The sequence below is a fragment of the Oncorhynchus tshawytscha genome, unplaced genomic scaffold, assembly GCF_018296145.1.
Source record: "Oncorhynchus tshawytscha isolate Ot180627B unplaced genomic scaffold, Otsh_v2.0 Un_contig_2763_pilon_pilon, whole genome shotgun sequence".
Classification (NCBI taxonomy): Eukaryota; Metazoa; Chordata; class Actinopteri; order Salmoniformes; family Salmonidae; genus Oncorhynchus; species Oncorhynchus tshawytscha.
The window spans coordinates 286,594-304,864 of NW_024609759.1; the positions used below are offsets into that span (position 1 = coordinate 286,594).

At 46.0% G+C, this 18,271-nt stretch overlaps 1 protein-coding gene and 1 long non-coding RNA gene across 3 annotated transcripts in view; both read left to right on the top strand.

Moving 5' to 3' along the window:
• The window catches only part of cand1 (cullin-associated and neddylation-dissociated 1), a 63,578-nt gene extending 60,833 nt beyond the window's left edge, over positions 1-2,745 (top strand). Inside the window, 2 exon segments of the mRNA XM_042317653.1 lie at positions 525-626; positions 2,201-2,745. Coding sequence (XP_042173587.1) covers positions 525-626; positions 2,201-2,425 — 327 coding nt within the window. The 3' untranslated portion in view covers positions 2,426-2,745.
• Positions 2,746-13,499: 10,754 nt separating this feature from the next.
• Positions 13,500-15,225, top strand: LOC121845764. 2 transcript variants are annotated; one of them, XR_006082766.1, is made up of 4 exons: positions 13,500-13,626; positions 14,294-14,361; positions 14,688-14,820; positions 15,101-15,225. It is a non-coding gene; the product is annotated as an uncharacterized LOC121845764 (long non-coding RNA). The 2 variants fall into 2 exon arrangements; XR_006082767.1 differs by having other exon boundaries at positions 14,297-14,361.
• The last annotated feature ends 3,046 nt before the right edge of the window (positions 15,226-18,271 follow it).

Consider the following 18,271-nt stretch of genomic DNA (forward strand, 5'->3'; position numbering starts at 1 on the left):
GAGAGAGGGAGGTAGATGAGACAACAGGAGAGAGGGAGGTAGATGAGACAACAGGAGAGAGGGAGTCTGTAGATCAGTCAACAGGAGAGAGGTGGTCTGTAGGTAGATCAGTCAACAGGAGAGAGGGAGGTAGTCTGTATGTAGATCAGTCAACAGGAGAGAGGGAGGTAGATCAGTCAACAGGGAGAGGGAGGTGGTCTGTATGTAGATCAGTCAACAGGAGAGAGTGGTCTGGTAGATCAGTCAACAGGGAGAGAGGTGGTCTGTATGTAGATCAGTCAACAGGAGAGAGGTGGTCTGTATGTAGATCAGTCAACAGGAGAGAGGTAGTCTGTATGTAGATCAGTCAACAGGAGAGAGAGGTGGTCTGTATGTAGATCAGTCAACAGGAGAGAGGGAGGTAGATCAGTCAACAGGAGAGAGGTAGTCTGTAGATTTCAGACTGTATAATGCATCACAGGGCCTGTATTGAGGAGTGTTGGTTTATGGGGTTGGAAGATAATGGGGATGTTGTTGTTTATCAGATGCTGACGTTCTGATGCTGGAGACTCTCCACTCTGTGTCCCAGTGCTGGTACAGAGGCTGACAGACTGGTTGAGCCGCTACGTGCCACCTTCAGTGGTATAGTACCATTCACAGAGACCAGACACACTGTCCAACAGTCACAGAGACCAGACTGGGTATAGTACCATTCACAGAGACCAGACACACGGTCCCTGGTATCACTGTCCCTGGTATAGTACCATGTCACAGAGACAACAGGAGACCAGACACTGTCCCTGGTATAGTACCATTCACAGAGACCAGACACACTGTCCCTGGTATAGTACCATTCACAGTCAACACTGTCCCTGGAGTACCATTCACAGAGACCAGACACACTGTCCCTGGTATAGTACCAGTCACAGAGAGACTGTCCCTGGTATAGTACCATTCACAGAGTGGTCCCTGGTATAGTACCATCAGAGTCAGACACAGGAGAGAGACCAGACACAGGTCCCTGGTCTAGTACCATTCACAGAGACCAGACACACTGTCCCTGGTATAGTACCATTCACAGAGACCAGACACACTGTCCCTGGTATAGTACCATTCACAGAGACCAGACACACTGTCCCTGGTATAGTACCAGTCACAGAGACCAGACACACTGTCCCTGGTATAGGTCACAGAGACCAGACACACTGTCCCAGTACCATTCACAGAGACCAGACACACTGTCCCTGGTATAGTACCATTTAAGAGACCAGACACACTGTCCCTGGTATAGTACCTCACAGAGACCAGACACAATGTACCATCACAGACCAGACACACTGTCCCTGGTATAGTACCATTGAGACCAGACACACTGTCCCTGGTTTACCATCACAGAGACCAGGTCCCTGGTAAGTACCATTCACAGAGACCAGACACACTGTCCCTGGTATAGTACCATTCACAGAGACCAGACACACTGTCCCTGGTATGTACCATTCACAGAGACCAGACACTGTCCCTGGTATAGTACCATTCCCAGACACACTGTCCCTGGTATAGTACCATTCACAGAGACCAGACACACTGTCCCTGGTATAGTACCATTCACAGAGACCAGACACACTGTCCCTGGTATAGTACCATTCACAGAGACCAGACACACTGTCCCTGGTATAGTACCATTCACAGAGACCAGACACACTGTCCCTGGTATAGTATCACAGAGACCAGACACACTGTCCCTGGTATTCACAGAGACCAGACACACGGTCCCTGGTATAGTACCATTCACAGAGACCAGACACACTGTCCCTGGTATAGTACCATTCACAGAGACCAGACACACTGTCCCTGGTATAGTACCATTCACAGAGACCAGACACACTGTCCCTGGTATAGTACCATTCACAGAGACCAGACACACGGTCCCTGGTATAGTACCAGACACTGTCCCTGGTATAGTACCATTCACAGAGACCAGACACACTGTCCCTGGTATAGTACCATTCACAGAGACCAGACACACGGTCCCTGGTATAGTACCAGACACTGTCCCTGGTATAGTACCATTCACAGAGACCAGACACACTGTCCCTGGTATAGTACCATTCAGGGACGTGTTAGAGTCCCATCTCTCTCCAACAATCACCTACATACAGTATGTCAACCCCTCTCTGTGTCTCTGTCTCTCTCTCTCTCTCACCCTGTCTCTCTCCCCCAGGTGAAGGCCAACTCAGTGAAGCAGGAGTTTGAGAAGCAGGATGAGTTGAAGCGGTCAGCCATGCGGGCGGTGGTCGCCCTCCTCACCATCCCCGAGGCGGAGAAGAGTCCCCTGATGAGCGAGTTCCAGTCCCAGATCTCCTCCAACCCCGAGCTGGCTGCCATCTTTGAAAACATCCAGAGAGACTCGTCCTCTGCTAACATGGAGTCCATGGACACCAGCTAAACTATGACTCTCCCACAATCCCCCTCTTCTTCCTTTCATTCCCAAAACATGATGCCGCAACAGCAACAAAAAATACCTGGGGGGGGGGGGACCCTTTTATCAATCGTTCCATGATGCATTGCACTGAATCAGCAACAGTTATAGGAGAAAATAAAAAATAATTGAACTTTAAAACAAAACAAAATGTAAAACAAAAAATACAAGTAAAAGAAAGTTTATCTTTAAAGCGTTTAAGCTCATCACCACATTTCTCATTTCTAAAAAAAAAAAAACTTTAAAAAAAACACGAAATAAATCTGTTTTTGGTTTGTTCCATCGTTCCTCTTTGTGTTTTTGTTGTTTGTGTTTTCTAATAATTCCTGAATTCCACAGGTACCTCCATGCAGATGTTTGGATGCTGCTGCAGAGTGACTGTTTAATGCTGAGATGATGACATATGAACAGACTTAAAATGGAACCGGACTGACTGCCTATAGCTTAACTCTACGAACGATGGGATATATATATATATATATATATACATACATACACACGCCTCCTAACATACAAGACAGGAGGCTTGACTAACATGGGATCTACAGGGGTTAAATCAATAAAATTACAGCATATTGAGTTCTATGGTTTCTGGACCGTCACTTGTTTTGAGTTTTTGTTACCATGGTTCTTACCGGATCAGATTGGGTTGAATGGGGGGGTGTATTTTTTTTTTTTTTTGTTGCAAGAATTGAATGTCATTATCTGTGTTTTATTTGTCTTGTCGGCTGTTGGTTAGAACAAAGCTTGGTTGGTGGGGAGGGGGGGGGTGAGATTCACACAATCAGAAGAGCTGATGTTTAAAATTGTGTTCAGAAGTCTTCTATTAAAGAGGTGTGAGAGACATGGTCAGGACAGGGTGTTCTGTTGACTAAGTGGATAAATATTTAGAAATATTTAGAAATATTTTTTTGGCCCTCATTTTAATTTGTACATGTCTCTTGCGTCAACTGGTGGTTGGTTGAGCAGAGGTCATTTGACCTTTTGACCCCATTAGCATGATCAAAACAACCCGATAAGGGAAGGAGCGCGTCTTCGACTAAGGCAGCACCGTACCTCGGGTGAAAGCCCAGCCTTAGGAACAGACGTCTCTGTCTGTGGACAGAAGGACATTTTGTGAATAAAAAGTGTGAACTGATTTCTTCACCTCCAGATCCACCAACATCAGATTGTATTTGTCCCACGCGCCCCAATACAACGGTTGTAGACCTTACAGTTTACACTGACAAGCCTCACGTTATGTATTCCTTGGTGTAGAGTCTCTACCCTCACTAATGTACAGAGGTTGAGTAAACACAGAAGTTAAAACAGCCAATAGTAAAACATCTCATTACATACATTTTTTTTTTTTTTTTTTTTTTGGGGTGGGGTGAGTGTACCTGGAGCCGATGATACTGCTCCATTCCTTATCCTGTCAGGTGAGTCCCAAATGGCTCCCTCTTCCCTATATAGTGCACTGCTTTGGAGGGGAAGAAAGGTTAACCATTTTTCAGGATGCTCTCTTATCTGTTTCAACAAAATGACCATCAGTCTGATGTCCCCCACTGAGAGACTGTCCTTCCATCAGTCTGATGTCCCCCCACTGAGAGACTGTCCTTCCATCAGTCTGATGTCCCCCACTGAGAGACTGTCCTTCCATCAGTCTGATGTCCCCCCACTGAGAGACTGTCCTTCCATCAGTCTGATGTCCCCCACTGAGAGTCCTTCCATCAGTCTGATGTCCCCCCCCCACTGAGAGGCAGTCTGATGTCCCCCACTGAGAGACTGTTCTTCCATCAGTCTGATGTCCCCCACTGAGAGGCAGTCTGATGTCCCCCCACTGAGAGGCAGTCTGATGTCCCCCCACTGAGAGGCAGTCCTTCCATCAGTCTGATGTCCCCCACTGAGAGACTGTCCTTCCATCAGTCTGATGTCCCCCACTGAGAGGCTGAGAGGCAGTCTGATGTCCCCCCCACTGAGAGTCCTTCCATCAGTCTGATGTCTGATGTCCCCCACTGAGAGACTGTCCTTCCATCAGTCTGATGTCCCCCCACTGAGAGACTGTCCTTCCATCAGTCTGATGTCCCCCCACTGAGAGGCAGTCTGATGTCCCCCCACTGAGAGACTGTCCTTCCATCAGTCTGATGTCCCCCACTGAGAGACTGTCCTTCCATCAGTCTGATGTCCCCCCACTGAGAGGCAGTCTGATGTCCTTCCATCCCCCCACTGAGAGACTGTCCTTCCATCAGTCTGATGTCCCCCACTGAGAGGCAGTCCTTCCATCACTCTGATGTCCCCCCACTGAGAGGCAGTCCTTCCATCACTCTGATGTCCCCCACTGAGAGACAGTCCTTCCATCAGTCTGATGTCCCCCACTGAGAGACCAGTCTGATGTCCCCCACTGAGAGACAGTCCTTCCATCAGTCTGATGTCCCCCCACTGAGAGACAGTCCTTCCATCAGTCTGATGTCCCCCCACTGAGAGGCAGTCTGATGTCCCCCCACTGAGAGGCAGTCTGATGTCCCCCCCACTGAGAGGCAGTCCCCCCCACTGAGATATGCAGATATGTGTAGATATATGAAGCTATAGGTTTACATGTATAGATACAGTTGAAGTCGGAAGTTTACATACACCTGAGCCAAATACATTTAAACTCAGTTTTTCACAATTCCTGACATTTAATCCTGGTAAAAAAAACTCCCTGTCTTAGGTCAGTTAGGATCACCACTTTATTTTAAGAACGTGAAATGTCAGAATAATAGTTGAGTGATTTTATTTCAGCTTTTTATTTCTCTCATCACATTCCCAGTGGGTCAGAACTTTACATACAAATTTAGTGTTTTTGGTAGCATTGCCTTTAAATTGTTTAACTTGGGTCTAATGTTTCGGGTAGCCTTCCACAAGTTTCCCACAATAAGTTGGGTGAATTTTGGCCCATTCCTCCTGGTGTAACTGAGTCCGGTTGGTTGGCCTCCTTGCTCGACATGCTTTTTCAGTTCTGCCCACAAATCTTCTGCAGGTTTGAGGTCAGGACTTTGTGATGTCCACTCCAACACTTTCACTTTGTTGTCCTTAAGCCATTTTGCCACAACTTTGGAAGTACGCTTGGGGTCATTGTCCATTTGGAAGACCCATTTGCAACCAAGCTTTAACTTCCTGACTGATGTCTTGAGATGTTGCTTCAATATATCCACATAATTTTCCTTTTCATGATGTCATTTATTTTGTGAAGTGCACCAGTCCCTCCTGCAGCAAAGCACCCCCACAACATGATGCTGCCACCCCCGTGCTTCACGGTTGGGTTGGTGTTCTTCGCTGGCAAGCCTCACCCTTTTCCCTCCAAACATAACGATGGTCATTATGGCCAAACAGTTCTATTTTTGTTTCATCAGACCAGAGGACATTTCTCCAAAAAGTACGATCTTTGTCCCCATGTGCAAACCATAGTCTGGCTTTTTTTATGGCGGTTTTGGAGCAGTGGCTTCTTCCTTGCTGAGTGGCCTTTCAGGTTACGTCGATATATAGGACTCGTTTTACTGTGGATATAGATACTTATGTACCTGTTTCCTCCAGCATCTTCACAAGGTCCTTTGCTGTTGTTCTGGGATTGATTTGCACTTTTCGCACCAAAGTACGTTCATCTCTAGGAGACAGAACACGTCTCCTTCCTGAGCAGTATGACGGCTGTGTGGTCCCATGGTGTTTATACGTGTGTCATATTGTTTGTACAGATGAATGTGGTACCTTCAGGCGTTTGGAAATTGCTCCCAAGGATGAACCAGACTTGTGGAGGTCTACCATTTTTGACTGAGTTCTTTTGATTTTTCCCATGATGTCATGGAAAGAGGCATTGAGTTTGAAGGTAGGCCTTGAAATACATTCACAGGTACACCTCCAATTGACTCAAATGATGTCAATTAGCCTATCAGAAGCTTCTAAAGCCATGACATAATTTTCTGGAATATTCTAAGCTGTTTAAATGCACAGTCAGCTTAGTGTATGTGAACTTCTGACCCACTGGAATTGTAATACAGTGAATTAATCTGTAAACAATTGTTGGAAAAATTACTTGTCGTGCACAAAGTAGATGTCCTAACCAACTTGCCAAAACTATAGTTTGTTAACAAGAAATGTGTGGAGTGGTTGAAAAACAAGTTTTAATGACTCCAACCTAAGTGTATGTAAACTTCTGACTTCAACTGTATATAAAGCTTAGTATTTCTTGCTCTTTAGAGTTCAGGTGTGATGAGGTAAATAAATCCATCTATGGAAAAACGCCCAAATAAAGAGGTCAATTTCTGCCTGAATTAGTGCTGTCATTCATGATCCCTCTAGTGCAGGGATAGGCACATTTGATGGGGGCCCGCAGTGGCTCATGGGTCTGCGTACCCACGTCCATACCCAGACATCCAGAGCCGGCCCTAGCTTTTTGGGGCCCTATCCAGACATGCACCCAGAGCCGGCCCTGGCCTTTTCGAGGCCCTATCCATATCCAGCCAGAGCCGGCCCTTTCACCTAATTTGCAAAGGGGCCCTGAGCAAAATGTTGTTGCAGTTACAAGTGTGAAAACATGGTTGTGTTTGGAAGAACAATTCTGATATTTTTTTTATACTAATTGGTCTTTTGACCAATCACATCTTTTCAGAGCTGATCCAATTGGTCAAAAGACCAGTGAGTGAGAAAGAAAACATGCATAATTGGTCTGCCTATGTAAACACATGTAATTCATGCCATAATGCTACCCTCCAGCAGCAGCAGGCCAGTACCATAATGCTTCCCTCCAAGCAGCAGGCCAGTTCCATAATGCTACCCTCCAAGCAGCAGGCCAGTGCCATAATGCTTCCCTCCAAGCAGCAGGCCAGTGCCATAATGCTTCCCCCCAAGCAGCAGGCCAGGCCATAATGCTACCCTCCAAGCAGCAGGCCAGTGCCATAATGCTACCCTCCAAGCAGCAGGCCAGTGCCATAATGCTACCCTCCAAGCAGCAGGCCAGTGCCATAATGCTTCCCTCCAAGCAGCAGGCCAGTGCCATAATACTCACCAACCATTCTAAAGATGGTAAAAGACATGCCAATTCTCTTCAAAACCCAAACCTTTGCTGGCCAGTGCCTGACTGCAGCGAGCCTCATAACCCAACATAGCAGCACGGCCAGTTGCCATGAAAACCCAAACCTTTTAAAGATGGCCAGTTCATCATAGAAAATCTATCTCTGCAAAGGTCACTAGCTCCTCGCACAGGCTAAACGACTGATCCATGTCTGTTCAGTTTTATAGTCCTAAGAAGTACAGCTATCAGCATTGTATATGCGCCAAAGATGGCAGGGACATCCCAGATCATCAAAATGTTTTATTGTCACATACACCAGGATAGGTCAGTGAAACGGTTTCACAGGGTGTAGCCATAGTAGTACGGCACTCCTAGATCAAATGAAGACGAAGTGCCTTGCTCAAAGGCACATCGACAGATTTTTCTCACATCGTCTGCTCAAGTATTCGAACCGGCTACTTTTTAGTTACTGGACCAGCTCTTTAACCGCTAGGCTACATGCTACTTCAGAATCAGAAATTAACTTTTGTAAAGTTCCTCAATGTATTTCTCACTTGTCCCCAATTTGTTGCTGATCAGATGAAAATGGGGGATCTAATGTTCCACGCGAGCAAGTAAGCTAATTAATTAATTAACGTGGAGGGCCAATTAGAGGGCTGATAATAAGCTTTGGAAGGTTGAAGGATCATTTAATTAGCTCATTAAGGAGGAGAAGTAGAGTGGACATCTTTACCTTAGGTTGTGTCCCCATTCTCCACCCTTCCCTGAAGTATGCATGTTTACACTGGTGTGCACACTTCCAGGGGAAGGAAGGTCAATTGGGATGCAGCCTTTGACTGTTGAGGTCCTTGGACTGACTTCACTCTGCCATTGACCAGTAGGGAGCAGTGGTCACCAGTAAATATTATAGATTAAAGCCAAACAATATTTCTGAACTGGTTTTATTTAACCACTAGGCTACGTGGGGCGGCAGGTAGCCTAGTGGGTAGAGCATCGGGCCCAGTAACTGGAAGGTTGCTGGATCAAATAGAATCTGTCGTTCTGCCCCTGAACAAGGCAGTCAACCCACTGTTCCCCTGAACAAGGCAGTTAACCCACTGTTCCGAGGCCGTCATTGTAAATAAGAATTTGTTCTTAACTGACTTGCCTAGTTAAATAAAGGTCAAAATGACTTCTCTCCAAACACCATGAACTGAACTGGTGTTCTATCTCTCCAACATCAACTGAACTGGTGTTCTATCTCTCCAAACACCATCAACTGAACTGGTGTTCTATCTCTCCAAACAACATCAACTGAACTGGTGTTCTATCTCTCCAAACACCATCAACTGAACTGGTGTTCTATCTCTCCAAACAACATCAACTGAACTGGTATTCTATCTCTCCAAACACCATCAACTGAACTGGTGTTCTATCTCTCCAAACACCATCAACTGAACTGGTGTTCTCTCTCTCTCCAAACACCATCAACTGAACTGGTGTTCTCTCTCTCCAAACACCATCAACTGAACCGGTATTCTCTCCAAACACCATCAACTGAACTGGTGTTCTATCTCTCCAACATGAACTGAACTGGTATTCTATCTCTCCAAATAACATGAACTGAACTGGTGTTCTATCTCTCCAAACACCAACTGAACTGGTGTTCTATCTCTCCAACATGAACTGAACTGGTGTTCTATCTCTCCAACATGAACTGAACTGGTGTTCTATCTCTCCAACATGAACTGAACTGGTGTTCTATCTCTCCAACATGAACTGAACTCCAAACAACATCAACTGAACTGGTTTCTATCTCTCCAAATAACATGAACTGAACTGGTGTTCTATCTCTCCAACATGAACTGAACTGGTATTCTATCTCTCCAACATGAACTGAACTGGTGTTCTATCTCTCCAAACACCATGAATTGAACTGGTGTTCTATCTCTCCAAACATGAACTGAACTGGTATTCTATCTCTCCAAACACCATCAACTGAACTGGTATTCTATCTCTCCAAACACCATCAACTGAACTGGTATTCTATCTCTCCAAACACCATGAACTGAACTGGTGTTCTATCTCTCCAAACAACATGAACTGATCTCTGAAACTGAAACTAAAACCAAACAATGACAGAGAAAGACTATCAGGTATTTAGGTCCCACTTCATTGTATAGTCCTTGTCTATATATGCTGGAACTAGCAGCAACAGCTCTATGCTTGGTGAGTCCTTGTAAATGGTCTATATATGCTGGAACTAGCAGCAACAGCTCTATGCTTGTTGAGTCCTTGTAAATGGTCTATATATGCTGGAACTAGCAACAACAGCTATATGCTTGGTGAGTGTGTGCTCTGTGTGGATTATGTGAGGGAGCTAATGATTGTAGTGTCTGGAATGTGTGATGCTGGTGTGGCCTGTTGGGAGAGCTCTCCTCTGGGAGAACACTGTTGGTGGGGCTTAGTCCCTCTGGTGTGGCCTGATAGGAGAGCTCTACTCTGGGAGAACACTGTAGGCGGGGCTTAGTCCCTCTGGTGTGGCCTGACAGGAGAGCTCTACTCTGGGAGAACACTGTAGGCGGGGCTTAGTCCATCTGGTGTGGCCTGATAGGAGAGCTCTACTCTGGGAGAACACTGTAGGTGGGGCTTAGTCCCTCTGGTGTGGCCTGATAAGAGAGCTCTACTCTGGGAGAACACTGTAGGCGGGGCTTAGTCCCTCTGGTGTGGCCTGATAGGAGAGCTCTACTCTGGGAGAACACTGTAGGTGGGGCTTAGTCCCTCTGGTGTGGCCTGATAGGAGAGCTCTCCTCTCTGTTACCTACCAGGCTGGTTCTCTCTTTTACCTCCTTTCTAGTGGAAGAGGAGTATCTCCGAGAGGACCAGCCGGGACAATGTAGAAAGTATCCAGGCTGGTCCTCTCTGTTATCTCCTCTGTGTTTTTGCTGATAGGAATGTTTACAGTCCACTGAGCCGTGTTTCTCAACCCTCCCTTGGGAGAACCCCAGACGTTTCACATTGTTGTTGTAGCTCTCAACTAGCTCACCTGATTCACCTATTCAAGGGCTTGGTGATTAGTTGACAAGTTGAATCAGGTGGGGGTCCCCTGGTGTGGCAGCTAGAGTTTTTAATATCTAATCACAAACAGGGCTCAACTTACATATCTCTCAAACACAGGGCTCAACTCACATATCTCTCAAACACAGGGCTCAACTCACATATCTCTCAAACACAGGGCTCAACTTACATATCTCTCAAACACAGGGCTCAAATCACAGATCTCATCTCAAACTCAGCTCTCACAAACACAAGGCGCAACTCACAGGTCTCCTCTTAAACACAGGGCGCAACTCAAATATCTTTCAAACACAGGGCTCAGGTCACAGATCTCTCAAACAAGGCTCAACTCACAGGTCTCCTCTCAAACACAGGGCTCAACTCATAGATCTCTCAAATACATATCTCTCAAACACAGGGCTTAACTCACAGATCTCTCAAACCCAGACGTCATAAACACAGGGCTCAACTCCAATATCTCTCAAACACAGGGCTCAACTCACAGATCTCTCAAACACAGATGTCGTAAACACAGGGTTCAACTCACAGATCTCTCAAACACAGATGTCATAAACACATGGCTCAACTCACAGATCTCTCAAACACATGGCTCAACTCACAGATCTCTCAAACACATGGCTCAAACACAGATCTCTCAAACACAGGGCTCAACTCACAGATCTCTCAAACACAGGGCTCAACTCACAGATCTCTCAAACACAGGGCTCAACTCACAGATCTCTCAAACACAGATGTCATAAACACAGGGCTCAACTCTCAAGCACAGGGCTCAACTCAGGTTGGCTGTGGATACCAGTCAGAGGAAACAAGTTCATAGTCTAAGGTAATGTTCTGTTAATCAGTGATAATGGTCTACCTGGAGGGAAAAAGCACATACTGTAAGGGCAAAATCATTTCAAACCTCAAGGTAAAATCCTATAAATCTAGATGATGGTAGCCTAAATCTATTCTGATGCAATCAACTGTGGTAATGTCTTACAGTTATAGGTCTAACAGGTCACACTACGTCTCAGTTATATTAGACTGAGTAGTCCCTGGTCCTTTAGTCCCTGGTCCTTCAGACTGAGTAGTCCCTGGTCCTTCAGACTGAGTAGTCCCTGGGCCTTCAGACTGAGTAGTCCCTGGTCCTTCAGACTGAGTAGTCCCTGGTCCTTTAGTCCCTGGTCCTTCAGACTGAGTAGTCCCGTTCCTTCAGACTGAGTGGTCCCGTTCCTTCAGACTGAGTAGTCCCTGGTCCTTCAGACTGAGTGGTCCTTCAGACTGAGTAGTCCCTGGTCCTTCAGACTGAGTGGTCCCTGGTCCTTCAGACTGAGTAGTCCCCGGTCCTTCAGACTGAGTGGTCCCCGTTCCTTCAGACTGAGTAGTCCCCATTCCTTCAGACTGAGTAGTCCCCGTTCCTTCAGACTGAGTAGTCCCTGGTCCTTTAGTCCCTGGTCCTTCAGACTGAGTAGTCCCTGTTCCTTCAGACTGAGTGGTCCCCGTTCCTTCAGACTGAGTGGTCCCCGCTCCTTCAGACTGAGTAGTCCCTGTTCCTTCAGATTGAGTAGTCCCTGTTCCTTCAGACTGAGTAGTCCCTGGTCCTTCAGACTGAGTAGTCCCTGGTCCTTCAGACTGAGTAGTCCCTGGTCCTTCAGACTGAGTAGTCCTTCAGACTGAGTAGTCCTTCAGACTGAGTAGTCCCCGGTCCTTCAGACTGAGTGGTCCCCGTTCCTTCAGACTGTAGTAGTCCCCATTCCTTCAGACTGAGTAGTCCCCGTTCCTTCAGACTGAGTAGTCCCTGGTCCTTTAGTCCCTGGTCCTTCAGACTGAGTAGTCCCTGTTCCTTCAGACTGAGTGGTCCCCGTTCCTTCAGACTGAGTGGTCCCCGCTCCTTCAGACTGAGTAGTCCCTGGTCCTTCAGACTGAGTGGTCCTTCAGACTGAGTAGTCCCTGGTCCTTCAGACTGAGTAGTCCCCGTTCCTTCAGACTGAGTAGTCCCTGGTCCTTCAGACTGAGTAGTCCCTGGTCCTTCAGACTGAGTAGTCCCTGGTCCTTCAGACTGAGTGGTCCCCGTTCCTTCAGACTGAGTGGTCCTTCAGACTGAGTGGTCCTTCAGACTGAGTAGTCCCTGTTCCTTCAGACTGAGTGGTCCCCGTTCCTTCAGACTGAGTGGTCCCCGCTCCTTCAGACTGAGTAGTCCCTGGTCCTTCAGACTGAGTGGTCCTTCAGACTGAGTAGTCCCTGGTCCTTCAGACTGAGTAGTCCCCGTTCCTTCAGACTGAGTAGTCCCTGGTCCTTCAGACTGAGTAGTCCCTGGTCCTTCAGACTGAGTAGTCCCTGGTCCTTCAGACTGAGTGGTCCCCGTTCCTTCAGACTGAGTGGTCCTTCAGACTGAGTGGTCCTTCAGACTGAGTAGTCCCTGGTCCTTCAGACTGAGTAGTCCCTGGTCCTTCAGACTGAGTAGTCCCTGGTCCTTCAGACTGAGTAGTCCCTGGTCCTTCAGACTGAGTAGTCCCTGTTCCTTCAGATTGAGTAGTCCCTGTTCCTTCAGACTGAGTAGTCCCTGGTCCTTCAGACTGAGTAGTCCCTGGTCCTTCAGACTGGTAGTCCCTGGTCCTTCAGACTGAGTAGTCCTTAGAAGAAAAGTCCCTGTTCCTTCAGAAGTAGTCCCTGTTCCTTCAGACTGAGTAGTCCCTGTTCCTTAGAAGAAAAGTCCAGGTTCCTTCAGACTGAGTAGTCCCTGTTTTGTGTCATAGGTTCTTAGGAAGAAAAAAACAGGTTCTGGAAGCTTATGGTGTCATAGACAGCTACACTCTTAGGAAGAAAAAAAACAGGTTCTAAGAAGCTTATGATGTCATAGACAGCTACACTCTTAGAAAGAAAAGAAGGTTCCGGAAGTTTTATTTGTCCGTCCCCATAGAAGAACCCATCAGCAGCAGTGGGCTGGTTTAACTGGGACTTTAGAGCTGACCTATCCCCTCCGTGTTAGTTCCCGGTGTCCCTCTGCAAGAGGTAGGAGGGGGCAGAGGCAGGCACTCAGGAGCCTCCTCAACACTCTACCTCCCACTAGCCACCCTGCTCAACGGCCGACATGACCAGCACTCAGGTACGACTCACTACTGAACTTTACACAATAACGTAACTCCGTGTCTTTTAAGGTAAGATGTACGCTATAGCTTTATTCTGCAGAAACACGAAACACGTTTGAGTTTGATTCTTCAACTCAAGAAAGGTCTGGCGTGTGATATTGCTATCTGATTTTGTCCGAATACTCATAATTACCATGAGGTTGTAGGCAGCATTCCCGAGTTCATGTGAGGGTTAAGGACCACTTGAAATGCCTTGAGTATTTTAGAGGTTGTGTTTTGGCAGAGAGACAGGAGTGGACCCGATACAAACGGTTATTTCATGGCAAATTTTAAACTTAATCAACAATTTAACCTTAAAAACACAAAGCGGGTTCATTTTAAAAGACTTCTCTTGAATCAGTTTGTCAGATTACCATCCAAGCGATCATTAAACATGGTTTTCCTCCGCCCAGAGCTGGAATTAAAGCAGCAAAATGCTATTTATATGCAAATATAAATAATAAATAAATAAATAGCTTCCCGCACTAATAGCATCTTACCGGTGCTGCTGGCTGAAAGAATGAATAATTACCACCACAAAAAATACTCATTCTAATGAATAGGAATGTTTAGATTAATTCTCAGTTTGGAAACGTCATTTAAAGGTTTTTAAAAGCTATTTTCTGTCTCCCGGCTCTTCTACAGTAGATATGAGGACAACAGCAGCATCCTGAGCTGACAAAGAAACACTTCATTGAAGGAACAAGAGGCTGGTGAGTGGGGTTTATAATATATTGATGCAAAAAAATACAAAATAATTGAAGTTATGAGTTTTTATGTCTCTAAAGAAATTGTCCAATATCAGGATTGGATAAACGTTGTGGATAAACAATGTTTCTTTATCTCTAGGGAAGTTGAACACATACTACACAATATCAGGATTGGATATTCCTTGATGCTGCAGATAGTTTCAAGTTGTTTATTGACATTGTTTATCTCTATAAAAGTTGTACAACGTATAGCTTCATAGGTACCAGTGATCTATATAACCCTGTTTCCTCGTCCATTCTGAGGAAACATCCATGTATCTTGTGGACAGGCCCTCTGATCAGCAGCACTTCCTTAAGATGCACCTCCCCAGGATCATGAAGAGAACCCAGTCACCCCACAGAGAGACCGTTTCCCCTGTCCTCTCATACTACTCAGAGCCAGCCTACCTGCAGCACCGTAAGGTAGAGTACAGGAACAGCGGCTACTAAGTCATCTTCATACAGATACTATCCTCTCTTCTAACACTCTGGAATAGGGTTTAGGGAAAGCACAGGCTTCTTGAAATGATCAATGCACAGTGGTTGATTTGTTAGATCCCAAATTGACCCCCCTCCCGTCTTCGACCCTCTACGCCCTTCATGTAGATCTGGAAAGATCAGATAGGGGTTTCAGACAGAGCATCATATGAACACAACCCCCCCACACACACACACAGTGTGTTTTCATTTTTCATTTGTTCAGGATGTGACTAGAGATCTGGCCCCGCTGCCTTGTGGAACGAGAAGAGGAGCCCTGGATGAGGAAGACCAGGAAGAGACGCTGAGCCTACGGAGCATGCCCAGTATGAGAAGCACCCTGAGTCACGCCTAAAGGTGAAAAGGTCATGGGGCTTCCCGAAGAGACACACCATCCCCGAGCTCAGACTGCCCCTGTTACTAAGATTCATCCTGACCCCAGGTACTTCCTCACTTCTTTCATTGACATGTTTCTATCAAGGCCACGCCATGCAACACTTCCTGTCCCTGAGGGAAAATGCTTTGGATGGAACTGGAGTCAATATGACCCCATGCCTATATGAGTCAATAAAACCCCATGTCTATATGAGTCTATAATCAATAAACCCCATGTCTATATGAGTCAATAAAACCCCATGCCTATATGAGTCAATAAAACCCCATGCCTATATGAGTCAATAAACCCCCCTATATGAGTCAATAAAACCCCATGTCTATATGAGTCAATATGACCCCATGTCATGAGTCAATATGACCCCATGTCTATGAGTCAATATCAATATGACCCCATGTCTATATGAGTCAATATGACCCCCCTATATGAGTCAATATGACCCCATGTCTATGAGTCAATAAACCCCATGTCTATATGAGTCAATATAACCCCATGCCTATATGAGTCAATCCATGTCTATATGACCCCATGTCTATGAGTCAATATGACCCCATGTCTAGTATGAGTCAATATCAAAACCCCATGTCTATATGAGTCAATATAAACCCATGTCTATATGAGTCAATATAACCCCATGCCTATATGAGTCAATATAACCCCATGTCTATATGAGTCAATATAACCCCATGTCTATATGCGTCAATATAACCCCATGTCTATATGAGTCAATATAACCCCATGTCTATATGCGTCAATATAACCCCATGTCTATATGAGTCAATATAACCCCATGTCTATATGCTTCAATATAACCCCATGTCTATATGAGTCAATATAACCCCATGTCAATATGACCCCATGTCTATATGAGTCAATATAAACCCATGTCTATATGAGTCAATATAACCCCATGCCTATATGAGTCAATATAACCCCATGTCTATAGGAGTCAATATGACCCCATGTCTATATGAGTCAATATGACCCCATGTCTATAGGAGTCAAGTCAATATAACCCCATGTCTATATGAATATGACCCCATGTCTATATGAGTCAATATGACCCCATGTCTATATGAGTCAATATGACCCCATGTCTATAGGAGTCAATATGACCCCATGTCTATAGGAGTCAATATGACCCCATGTCTATAGGAGTCAATATGACCCCATGTCTATAGGAGTCAATATGACCCCATGTCTATAGGAGTCAATATGACCCCATGTCTATAGGAGTCAATATGACCCCATGTCTATAGGAGTCAATATGACCCCATGTCTATAGGAGTCAATATCAATATGACCCCATGTCTATAGGAGTCAATATGACCCCATGTCTATAGGAGTCAATATGACCCCATGTCTATAGGAGTCAATATGACCCCATGTCTATAGGAGTCAATACGACCCCATGTGTATACACAGAGTACACCAAACATTAGGAACCTAATATTGAGTTGCAACCCCCCCTTTCGCACTCAGAACAGCATCAATGTGTCAGGGCATGGACTCTACAAGGTGTTGAAAGCGTTCCACAGGGATGCTGGCCCATGTTGACTCCAATGCTTCCCACAGTTGTGTCAAGTTGGCTGGAAATCCTTTGGGTGGTGGACCATTCCTGACACACACAGGAAACTACTGAGAGTGAAAACCACAGCAGCATTGCAGTTCTTGACAAAAACCAGTGTGTCTGGCACTTACTACCATACCCTGTTCAAAGGCAAATAGTAAATATTTTACCTTGCCCATTCACCCTCTGAATGGCTCACATACACAATCCATGTCTCAATTGTCTCAAGGCTTAAAACTCCTTCTTTAACACGTCTCCTCCACCTTCATCTATACTGATTGAAGTGGATTTAACAGGTGACATCAATAAGGGATCATAGCTTCTTTCACCTGGAATCACCTGGTCAGTCTGTAGTATGTCATGGAAAGAGCAGGTGTTCCTAATATTTTATCACTCAGTAAATGTGACTTTATGTTTGTCATAGAGCCAGTCTGGAATTGAGGGGTACTGGCTACCTGAGATGTTCCAGACTTCCACCCATCATCAAATCTACCAGAACCCATGAGCCTCTGCACCAGGAAAGACCCCCAGGTCCAGCTGGGTACAGGTTAGATGCCTTTCTCAATGTAGGTTCTAACTAATTACTCACGGCCCAATGTGAGGAAGAGGAGCTACTCACACAGTAACTCTACAGGGGCGTCAGGACACACCCCTGGGGGACCCCGCCACAGTACTGCTAATAATGGAGTCTCAAGCTTCTCCCCCCCAGGTATAGTCTACATACAGCAATCATCCCTCCCCAGGTGTAGTCTACGTACAGCAATCATCCCTCCCCAGGTGTACTCTACATACAGCAATCATCCCTCCCCAGGTATAGTCTACATACAGCAATCATCCCTCCCCAGGTATAGTCTACATACAGCAATCATCCCTCCCCAGGTATAGTCTACATACAGCAATCATCCCTCCCCAGGTGTACTCTACATACAGCAATCATCCCTCCCCAGGTATAGTCTACGTACAGTAATCATCCCCCCCAGGTGTAGTCTACGTACAGTAATCATCCCCCCCAGGTGTAGTCTACATACAGTAATCATCCCTCCCCAGGTGTAGTCTACGTACAGTAATCTGTTTTCACAGCTTTAGCTCCTCTAAATATGAGTGTCTTGTTCGTTAAATTCATGGCAACAAATGAAAAGAGAGGTGAAGAGGAGAAAGAAGTGCCTCGTCAATATCTCCGGCAGCAGACACACGCGGTCTCATTTTCTGCTTATTAATGATTTAAAGGCTGGTTAGTCTGCTGCCTGGGGCAGGAGGAGAAAGGGGGGGAAGCAGGAGGAGAAAGGGGGAAGCAGGAGGAGATCAAGGGGGAAGCTGGAGGAGAAAGGGGGAAGCTGGAGGAGAAAGGGGGGAAGCTGGAGGAGAACGGGGGAAGCAGGAGGAGAAAGGGGGAAGCTGGAGGAAACGGGGGAAGCTGGAGGAGAGGGGGAAGC